At 41.0% G+C, this 11489-nt stretch overlaps 1 protein-coding gene across 1 annotated transcript; it reads left to right on the forward strand.

Annotated features, from left to right (window-relative positions):
• The first annotated feature begins 1230 nt into the window (after positions 1-1230).
• LOC130949814 (uncharacterized) lies at positions 1231-3788 on the forward strand. The gene is made up of 11 exons (XM_057878438.1): positions 1231-1386; positions 1488-1755; positions 1857-1953; positions 2067-2194; positions 2315-2399; positions 2495-2627; positions 2718-2875; positions 2969-3092; positions 3173-3355; positions 3443-3505; positions 3588-3788. Exons 1-11 carry the CDS (start codon positions 1231-1233, stop codon positions 3786-3788), a joined length of 1596 nt encoding a protein of 531 aa, XP_057734421.1.
• Positions 3789-11489: the final 7701 nt, after the last annotated feature.

Consider the following 11489-nt stretch of genomic DNA (forward strand, 5'->3'; position numbering starts at 1 on the left):
CTATACTCCGTCATTAGTTTAAATATCTTTCTATTAGGGCTATTATGAATTTGCAATATGTAGTCTTATGTAAATTTTGGCTTTTACCTCAGCTCATCAAGTTAAATGTTACGTTCCAGTATAATCTGAATATCATGTTTATATTATCATATATTGCTTTTTGTCACAAATGTTATACCTTTTTCTACCTCTCTATTGCAAAACCATATAGTTATTCTCTCAAAATCAAATTTTATATATGTTTGCATCAAGTCATAATTCTATTCATCTAATATTACTAATTGAATAAGTAATATCCAATTATAAATTTAATCTTACTATAATCTGCAAAATCTTTTTGTTTATATCATGTTAGATCTGTAATATTGGTTTTTATTTTTCAAAAAAAAAACCTATCATATTTAGAAGACATTCAGAATATCAGAATATATTTATTAAGAATAAGTGTTCAAGGATATTCAGGGTGTCATAAATGCATTCAATATATATGACTAAATTAACAAGTAGTATTGATTTATAATTGTAATATAACTAACATAATTAGATTTTGTCTTCAAAGACCCGCTAATATTATGCATGAAACATATTAATTGATATAAATGCAATAAGTATGCCGAAGGTAACATGTAATACCCTCTTAAAACTAGATTAGAAGTAACTTTTTCAATGTCTAATGAATTTAAGACTCAAATTATATCATATATGTAGCAAGTATGGAAAAATCTCATTTAAGATGCCTGATCAGACAAGTTGTTCTTACTTCCGGTAATTTTTATCTGAAATTTATTGCATGGTTTCTCTTATTGCTCACCATTTCAGCTTAAAGATTTTAAATAATAATTGATATGGTTCTCATTTTGGTTTAAAAATTTAATGTGTTTGATGAGTTCCTAGGTGATGTGCCCCTCAAAAGCTTCATGGCCAACATGCATTGGTCAAATTGAACTTTATGTTACCATTTCAGAAAGCTAGAATTAATGTTGTAATTAATATTCTGATACAAAGTTTGTGTTATTCATTATTAAGTGCATTAAAGTATTGTTCACCATCTACCATTTCTATCTTACCAGAAATACCTTCTTATTAATGTCTTCATATACCTCCTCACACTATATAAAGTCTTTATCACCTCTCAATCCTTATATATATTAGTCTTTCTATTACCTTGCGTAATATCCAAACTCATTATATAATTTTATAGTTAGTAGCTTTTGTTCTCATCATACACAAATGGCTACTTCATTCAACATGATTAAGGATCTTGATATTGCTGTTGCTAATCAAGTTTGGCGTATCAAAGTGCGTGTCATCAAAATATGGTCTATTAATTTAGGCGAAGAGAAGTTCAGGAGACCTAACTTAGAGATGGTTGTTATGGATGAATTAGTAAGTTTTATTTGTCAGATTTTATTACATTCAAATATGTATATAATAGACCAATTATGCTACATGCTGATTTGTTGCTATCTATTTTGTTTATTTCTCAGGGTGATCGGATACAATGTTCTGTAAGGAATCCTTTGAGGAGATTATTTGAGCAGGAGTTAGTTGAGGGCATTGTGTACTCTGTTGCTAACTTCTCTATTGAACTTAATGATCAAAAGTACAAGCCAACCAATCATACTCTGCGTGTGTTCTTTAAAAGGGAATCTCAGATTCGTGTGTTAGTCGATATTAATTTCCCAAACAATATTTTTCACTTTGTGCCTAATGAAATGATACTTAATCATGATAATCCTCAGTCTCACTTGATAGGTACATACAAAATGTGATAATTGTTTGTATTTTTTTACTAATGTTCGTATAAAATCAATCAGTAGGAATATGAGTTTTTCATTTATTTTTGTTTAATGTAGATGTTATTGGGTTGTTGACTGGAAAGGGTGATATAATAGAGTTCAGTAAGAATGGAAAAAAGTCCATATACATGGTTATTGAGCTTGATGACATGCAGTATGTATTTTATATTTTCTTTTTTTCTTTCTACATCTATTTTCCTGCTTTCTGTTTTTGATTTGAAAATTTTCATATATATTTTTTTTGTCATTACATGATTGGATTTATAGATCTAAGGGTAAGATAAGGTGTACGTTGTGGGAGGAGTTTGCTACTCAACTGGTGAAGCACATGGAGCAGTACCCTAATACTGATTTCATTATTATTGTGCAGTTTGCCAAATTTAACCTGTTCAAGGGTATACATGTTACATCATTGTCTTTTTTATTAAGTGTTATCTTTATTTATTAACGTGTTTTTATTACTTCTTTCCTATTCTGTTTCATTTAATTTCTAATCGTGTCATGCTGTGCTTCAGGAACCATGGGCATATCTAATACAAACTACAACTCTACCTTATACATTAACGCTGATCTTAAAGAAGTTAAGGAATTTAGACAAAGGTATCGATTTTACTTTTTACTTTTTTGTTACTTTCGTTGCAAATGGTAATGGATATGCTCATTTTCCCAATTTCACATACCTTTTTTTTCATTAGGTTTATCATGGGTAATGACAAGCCATCTAACCAGCTTTCTCAAATTGCATCTGATTCATTGATTTCCCTTGAGCAAGATCTTATTAACCATACTCCTTACAAGTCTATAAGCGAACTTAAGGAGAGCACTGAGGTTGTAATAAGTATTCTATCATTCATCTTTATGAACTCTAAATCTTTAATATTCTTTAATAATTTGTTGTGGTCCATTTTTTATTATCAGGATGGAATATTTGTTACCATTGGAACTGTGATTTCTATTGACACTAGACTAGGTTGGTGGTACAAAGGGTGCAAGATGTGTTTTCATTCACTTAAAGAAGATGAGAATTCATATTATTGCCATGAATGTGATATTTATCCTAATACTCATGTTCCTCGGTAATATTTTTGTTTTAATTCAATTCCATTGTTTTAGACTAATTTTATCAACAAGATACCATGCTAACATGTTACCATTTTTACACATATTAGTTTCTGCATTCAAATGAGAGTATCAGATGAGATAGACTCTGCTTCATTTATTGTTTATGACAAGGAAGCCTCCAAATTTCTTGAGATATCTACTTCTGAGCTTCGTTTGAGACAAATATCAAAGGTATAATAAATTCTCATAGTATTGTTATTCTCTTTATATATTTAGTTTGTTATCACTATGTATTCCATTCTAAATTATAGGGTTGCGGCAAGGATGAATTTCCCGTTGAGATTAATTCATTTAGGGGTAAGAAGTTTCTATTCAAGATTTCTGTGAAGCTTGATTATATCAATGCTTTCCAGCCATGCAAGATTACTGTTTTGAAGTTGACTGAAGATCCAAATCTGCTCACTTCTTTTTCTTCCAAGTACAAGACATTTGATGTATGCAAAGTAATATAACTTATTTATGCAATCAATAATTATTTTTCATTTTATAATCTTTATTTTAAATTACTACTTAAAATACAGAACACCCCAATCAAAAATACTAAGTTGCAGAGTTTGCAAATTGATTCTACTAATAATTCTAAGGTATTATCTAATAGTAATGGTCTCCTCTTTATAATAGCAATATCTAAACTAGTTTCATATTTTAGTACAATTATAATTTCAGGAGATTAGTTCACAATCTTGCGAAATTATTTCTCTTGATGGCAATGATGACTTTGTAACTCCTAAGAGAGGTATGATAGCTGGTGTAACGGCAAAAAATTTGCTGGACATTTTCCCGGATAATGCCACTACTTCATCATCCAAATGTCGGAAGCTCTCCAAGGAGTCTGATTGTAGCTTTGTCAAAGAGCATGTTGATTAATCACGAGGGTTCCAACTATATTATTGTTGTTGCTATGTATTTTGGGTTAATCTAATGATTTTATTGTGTGTTTTTATTTAAATTAAAGGCCATGGATAGCTCATGTTTCCAATTAGTCTAATTGGAACTAATAATAAACTGAGTTTGTGTGCCATGTGTGTCAGTAGTTGTTTCTGTTTTTTTGTTAGTTTATGTGTAGGTGTCATGCTTTGTCTTTATGTCCAATAAAATGGATTGTAATTAGGCTATGCCTTCATTATGTATCCTACTTTTAAAGTGAGTTGAATGATACCACATTTACTCAATGGTATGGTTTTATACCTTGCATGATCTCTATGATTAAATTTTGTTTTGTTAAAAGATTGGCGGCTTTTATTTTGAATAGTTATTTATATTAGTAGTAGTTTATTTATAAATTTTAATCTTACTTATACCAGAAATTTCACAGTAATTCCCTCTCATTTATATATGGATAGTAGTTTTATACTTTGATTTTTTCTTTATAACTCACCCTTATTAAATTAGATAATTTTGATCATTGTTCTTGTTCATACCCTGACCGAGCTCCTCATACTCGGTCAAATCCATGAAAGGTCCGATCTCATCTAAAGGCCCACGCCTAAAGGTCGGACCTCGGACGTTAAAGCAAGGAAGGCCCATCAAAAGGAACGCAGCCCAAAACCTAAAGGCCAAAAGGGCCTAGAAAGGGCGGTTCCACAAAGATAGGGATAAAACTCCTAAAAGATAAGATAAGATAAGAATATCTTATCCAGGGAAGATCACAGCCAACTACTATAAAAACACTGGAGCACCCAGGTATTTGATACATTCCACATTCTACACATATCTGCTTGGACCCATGCTAACTTAAGCATCGGAGTGTCATTGCAGGTACCACCACCAACGACTCTACATATCAAGCTCGGGTCCCTGACCCTCACCTCGGGCCATCCCAAGACGACCGAGCTACACGTTTCAGGTAACCCTCGGAACATTGGCGCCGTTGCCGGGGAACCTGGAAGTCATCCCTCTACCATGGCGGACGACCCTCACAACAATGACCGCGCTGCATCTGAACAAGAGGAAGAAATTGACACCGGAGAACGTCCGGACAGCCCTCTATCACCACGCACTCCAGGAGGAAACAAACAGAATCGCCCAAAGACATCACTCCCAAAAGATCCACAAAATCCCAAAAAGGAAAAGAGCTCGGAAATTCTAGAAGCAGTCCAGGCACAACAAAGCCGACTAAAACGGCTCGAAGAGGACATAAAGAAACAGAAAGAAACTGAACAAGATCTGAAGAGGGAGACTCGAAAGCGCAGAGAATTAGAAGAAAAACTGTGGAAAATAGAGGCCAACCTGAAAGGCCGGACAGAGCGCGGCACCACCCCCGAAGGCAATCATGATCCCTTCACGCAAGAGATCATGAAGGAAAAGGTACCGCGAAACTTCAAACCACCCGATATGGACCTCTACGACGGCACCACCGATCCAAGTCACCACCTCAGCAACTTCAGAAGCAGAATGTACTTAGTCGACGCCTCCGATGCAATTCGGTGCAAAGCCTTCCCCACCACCCTCACCAAGTCAGCCATGAAGTGGTTCGACAACCTGCCACCAAAATCAATCACCAGCTTCGAAGACCTGACCAAAAAATTTCTAACAAGGTTCTCTATTCAAAAGGACAAGACAAAACATGCCCCCAGTCTACTCGGGATCAAACAGGGTAACCAAGAAACTCTCCGAGAATACATGGAGCGATTCAACAAAGCCTGCCTGGACATACAACACTTGCCCACTGAAGCAGCTATCATGGGGCTAGCAAACGGCCTAAAAGAGGGACCGTTTAGCCAATCCCTATCCAAACGATACCCGACCTCCCTATACGAGGTGCAGGAGCGGGCAGAAAAATATATCAACATGGAGGAAACCTCCCAGCTAAGAGACTCGTCTAGGAAAGAATCAACCTACCCACTCCGAGATCGAGATCGGGAACAGAAGAAGAAAGAAGAACCCAACTCGGACAAGCCACGAAAGTACCACAACTACACCCCCCTCCGAGTCTCCCTGGTAGACGTCTACAGAGAAGTATGCCACACCGAAAAGATCCCCCCGCCCCGACCTCTTAAACACAAGAGAGCGGGGAGAGATCGGTCCGAATACTGTGAATACCACAAGCTCTACGGTCATTCTACTAACGACTGCTACGACCTAAAAAATGTTATAGAAAAGCTAGCCAGAGAAGGAAAGCTCGACAGATACATAGCCGAGAAAGGAGAAGAGACCAGAAAAAGAAGGCGGGGAGACAACGAAGGTCGGGCCGAACAAACCCCGCAAACCCCCGAAAGGCACGTACATATGATAAACGGAGGTTTTGCAGGCGGAGGAACATCCAGATCCTCACGGAAAAGGCACCTCAAAGAAGTCTATCATGTCCGAGAAGACAGTCCCCTGCCCGAATTACCTACTATCTCATTTACCCGAGAAGATGCCCAAGGGATAATACCCGGGCACGATGATCCAATGGTAATCACCATTATCCTAGCAAACGCCAAATTACATCGAACCCTGATTGACCAGGGAAGCTCAGCAGATATCCTGTTCAAAACGGCCTTCGACAAACTCGGACTTGAAGAAAAAGAGCTAAAGGCCTATCCCACCGACCTATTTGGGCTAGGGGACACCCCGATCCATCCCTTAGGATACATCTCGCTACACACTACCTTTGGAAGAGGCGAGCAATCTAAAACATTAAGCATCGACTACATTGTAGTCGACGTCACTTCAGCATACAACGCCCTCATTGGACGACCAACCCTAAACAGACTGGCAGCAATAGTCTCGACCCCACACCTCTGTATGAAATTCCCTACCACGAAAGGAATCGCTACCCTAAAAGGCGACCAGAAACTTGCGCGGCAATGCTACAACGAAAGCCTGAGTCTAAAGGGGAAGGAGATCAACACAATAGAACTCGGACGAGTTCAAGCCCGAGAAGATCTTCGGCCACAACCAGAGGGGGAAACCGAAAAAATCCAGATCGGGGACACGCCTGAAAAAGTAACAAACATAGGAGCAAACCTCGAAGCAGGCCTAAAAGAGGGACTCATAACCCTCTTAAAGGAGAATTCCGACCTCTTCGCCTGGAAAGCCTCCGACATGCCAGGCATAAGCCCCGACCTGATGTGCCATAAGCTATCAGTATACCCGGGATCCAGACCGGTCCAACAAAGACGCCGGAAGCTCGGACCTGAGCGCATCCAAGCCATAGAAGAACAGGTACAAGCACTGCTAGATGCTGGGTTCATTAGGGAAGTAAAATACCCCCTATGGCTCGCGAACGTAGTCCTGGTAAAAAAGCCTAACGGAAAATGGAGGATGTGCGTCGATTACACGGATCTCAACAAAGCCTGCCCCAAAGACCCATATCCACTACCAAACATCGATGCCTTAGTAGACGCGGCCTCAGGCTACAGATATCTCTCCTTCATGGACGCATATTCGGGATACAATCAAATCCCGATGTACGGACCCGACCAAGAAAAGACCTCGTTCATAACCCCAAGGGCAAACTACTGCTATGTAGTAATGCCCTTCGGACTGAAGAACGTAGGGGCAACCTACCAGAGGCTAATGAACAAAGTGTTCTCAGAGCACATCGGACTACAGCTGGAAGTGTACGTCGACGACATGCTGGTAAAGACACAAGAAGACAGAAACTTGCTGACCGACCTCACCAGCGTCTTCGGCACCCTCAGAAAACACAACATGAGACTTAACCCGACAAAGTGCACCTTCGCCGTAGAAGCTGGAAAATTCTTAGGCTTCATGCTGACTCAAAGGGGCATCGAAGCGAACCCGGACAAATGCCAAGCGATACTCAAAATGAAGAGTCCGACGTGTGTCAAAGAAGTACAACAACTGAATGGAAGGCTAGCCGCACTATCAAGATTCTTGGCAGGATCAGCAATAAAATCACTACCTCTCTACTCACTCCTAAAGAAAGGGAAACCCTTCTCATGGACCCTGGAGTGCGAAAAAGCCTTTCAAGAATTCAAGGAATTCCTCGGACAGCCACCAATCCTGACCCGACCTTTAAAAGGAGAAGAACTCGTACTGTACCTCTCGGTTGGAAATCGAGCAGTCGCCTCAGCGTTAATACGAGAAAATGACCAAGGACAACGCCCCATATACTTTGTAAGCAGGGCACTACAAGGGGCCGAATTAAACTATCAGAAGATAGAAAAATTCGCCTACGCCCTAGTGTTCACAGCTCGGAGGCTCCGTCCCTACTTTCAAGCCCACACCATCAAAGTCCGGACAAACCAACCCATGAGACATATCCTGCAAAAAACAGATCTGGCAGGACGAATACTGCAATGGGCGGTGGAACTGTCCGAGTTCGACCTCCACTATGAAGCCCGGACTGCTATAAAATCTCAGTATCTAACCGACTTCATCGCAGAATACACTGAGACCCCAGGAACCCCACTCTCATGGAACCTGTATGTCGACGGGTCCTCAAACAAAACTGGAAGCGGAGCCGGAATTATACTCGAAAGCGACCAAGGAACGCGGATAGAACTATCCCTAAAATTCGGGTTCCAGGCTTCAAACAACCAAGCCGAATACGAGGCCCTACTAGCAGGTCTAAAGCTAGCCGAAGAGGTCGGAGCCCAGAAAATCACGATCTTCAGCGACTCCCAGGTCGTCACATCGCAAGTAAATGGAAGCTACCAGGCCAAAGACCCGACTATAAAAAAATACCTGGACCAAACACAGGCACAATTACGCCACTTTTCAGAAATACAGATCCAGCACATACCTCGGGAACAAAACGCACGGGCAGACGCCCTCTCAAAGCTCGCCAGCACCAAACCCGGAGGCAACAACAGAAGTCTCCTCCAGGAAACCTTACAATCTCCCTCCGTGCTAAGAGGGGAAGAAACGCTAAATATATCCAGCCAACAGCAAGGATGGATGACCCCCATACTCAACTACCTGAAGTCAGGAACTCTTCCCACCGAAAGAAAGGAAGCTAAAAGACTCACGAAGGACGCCCAGAATTATACGCTAATTCACGACGTGTTATACAGAAGAGGATTCGCAAACCCCCTCCTTAGGTGCGTCCCGACCTCAGAAACAAAGAACGTCCTCGAAGAAGTCCACGGAGGCATGTGTGGGAACCATCTCGGAGCTCGGGCATTATCCAAAAAAGTAGTCCGAGCCGGGTTCTACTGGCCGACCTTGCAAAGAGATGCAACGGAATTTGTGAAAATATGCCCCCCTGCCAAAAACACGCCAATTTTCACAAGGCACCACCCGAAGACCTTATCAGCATCACCGCACCATGGCCCTTCGCAAAATGGGGACTTGACCTACTCGGCCCGTTCCTCCAAGGACCGGGGCAAGTCAAATACCTCATAGTAGGGGTCGACTACTTCACAAAATAGATCGAAGCTGAACCCTTAGCCACCATCACGGCCCAGAAAAGTCGCAAATTCCTATACAAAAACATTGTCACAAGGTTCGGAGTCCCCTACTCCATCACAACAGACAATGGAACACAGTTCACGGACACAAGTTTTCAGAACTTGGTGGCCGAACTAAAAATCAAACAGCAATTCACCTCGGTCGAGCACCCACAAGCCAATGGACAAGCAGAGGCTGCAAATAAAGTCATCTTGGCCGGGTTAAAACGGAGACTCCAAGAAGCCAAAGGGGCATGGGCCGAAGAGCTTCCCCAGGTGCTATGGGCATATCGGACAACTCCACACTCTACAACGGGAGAATCGCCATTCCGACTAGCCTATGGGATGGAGGCAATGATTCCTATCGAAATAGAGGAAGGGTCACCTAGAACCATCTTCTACAGCGAAAAAGATAACCCACAGGCACAAAGGGAAGAACTCGACCTCCTCCCCGAGGTCCGAGAAAGAGCCCGAATTCAAGAAGAAGCCTTAAAACGGCGAACGGCACTCAGATACAATCAGAAAGTTATAAAGCGAAGCTTCTCCATTCACGACCTGATTCTAATCCGAAATGACATCGGAACACAAAAATCGGGAGAAGGAAAGCTAGCCGCAAATTGGAAAGGACCCTACAAGGTAACAGAAGTCTTAGGGACAGGCTACTACAAAATATCCGACCTAGAAGGCAATGAGCTGCCCAGGGCCTGGCACGCCTGTAATCTAAGACGGTACTACAGCTAGAAAGATTTAACCTGAGGCGTACTCTTTTTCCCCACAAGGGTTTTTTAATGAGACACCCGGTTAAACAAGACACCCGACCTAGTCAAGGGTAAACACTCTGTAAATATTCTTTCTTTTTTAATACTAATCAAGTTTTTCTATTTTCTTTTCTCCTTCCTCATGATGAAACAAACACTAGAAAGTACCCCGCCAAGGCGCATTAATTTATGCTCGGCAAAACGCAAAAAATCATTTGCCAAGAGACCAGACAAGGTCGGCAAAGATAAAGCGACGAGGTTCAAATTAATGTGAGAAGTTATAAAGCAACTCTGAAAAGGCTCAAAAAGCCAAATAAAAAGAGATTACAAAAATAACTTAAAAAGGCCGACCAAACAAGGTCGGACCCAACAAAAGGAGGTACTCAAACGCCCGAGGTCCGAGAAAAAGCCCGGATCCAAGAAAAAAGCCTTAAAAATGGCAAAAGCCAAGATTTCGAAAACGCTTACTAAAAAGTTGTTATCCAAAAAAAAAAACAACTAAAAAAGTACAAGCGAAGAAACGAAATCGAAGGAAAGGATAAAACGAAGTTTCGAAAACGCTTACTAAAAAGTTGTTATCAAAAAACAACTAAAAAAGTACAAGCGAAGAAACGAAATCGAAGGAAAGGATAAAGCCAAGATTTCGAAAACGCTTACTAAAAAGTTGTTATCCAAAAAACAACTAAAAAAGTACAAGCGAAGAAACGAAATCGAAGGAAAGAATAAAAACGAAGTTTCGAGCGCTAGCTAAAAAGTTGTTATCCAAAAAACAACTAAAAAGCATAAAAGCGGAACAAAAAGTCAAAGCAAAACACCGCATAATAAGCTAAAAAAAGTTACTACAAGTAGCTAAAAAGCGTCCAAAAGCGTTCAACAGAAACCATCCAAAAACAAAAGAGCCCACAGGCCGGGCAAAGTGACCAAAAACAAAAGATTACAGAGGATCAAGGTCCTTTCCGGATTCCACATCGGTAGAGGGCTGCGGAGGAAGAACCATAGAGATCGGGACAGCCTTGACAGCACCATCATCTCGATTTGACACCTCCACACCAGACCCATCCCCGGCCAAAGGTGAAGTCGGGTTCGCAACCGGAACATTAAGGTCGGACACCGGAACCTCATCCTCGTTGGGAGCAGGAACAATCTTTCCCTCCACAACAACGTTATCCGTACTAAACAAACTCAGATCCAGGTCAGGAGCAAGAACCCGGACCTGATCCTTCAAATTTCCAAACATAGCATCCATACCCTTGGCCACATGACCCTCTAGCTCGTAAAAATCATCCCGAGCAGATTGCAACTTCTCCTTTGTCTCCACAAGCTCGGCGTATACCCGAGTATAATTCTCCGTCGCCGCCTTCGCCATCTCCTCAGATGCTTTCGCTGCCGCCACAGCCGCGGTAGCTTTAGCTTTCTCTTTCTCCAGAGAGGCCTCCAGCTCAGTAATCCTAGCAGCCTTCAGCTCACTA

Source organism: Arachis stenosperma, chromosome 9 (assembly GCF_014773155.1).
Source record: "Arachis stenosperma cultivar V10309 chromosome 9, arast.V10309.gnm1.PFL2, whole genome shotgun sequence".
Lineage (NCBI taxonomy): Eukaryota > Viridiplantae > Streptophyta > Magnoliopsida > Fabales > Fabaceae > Arachis > Arachis stenosperma.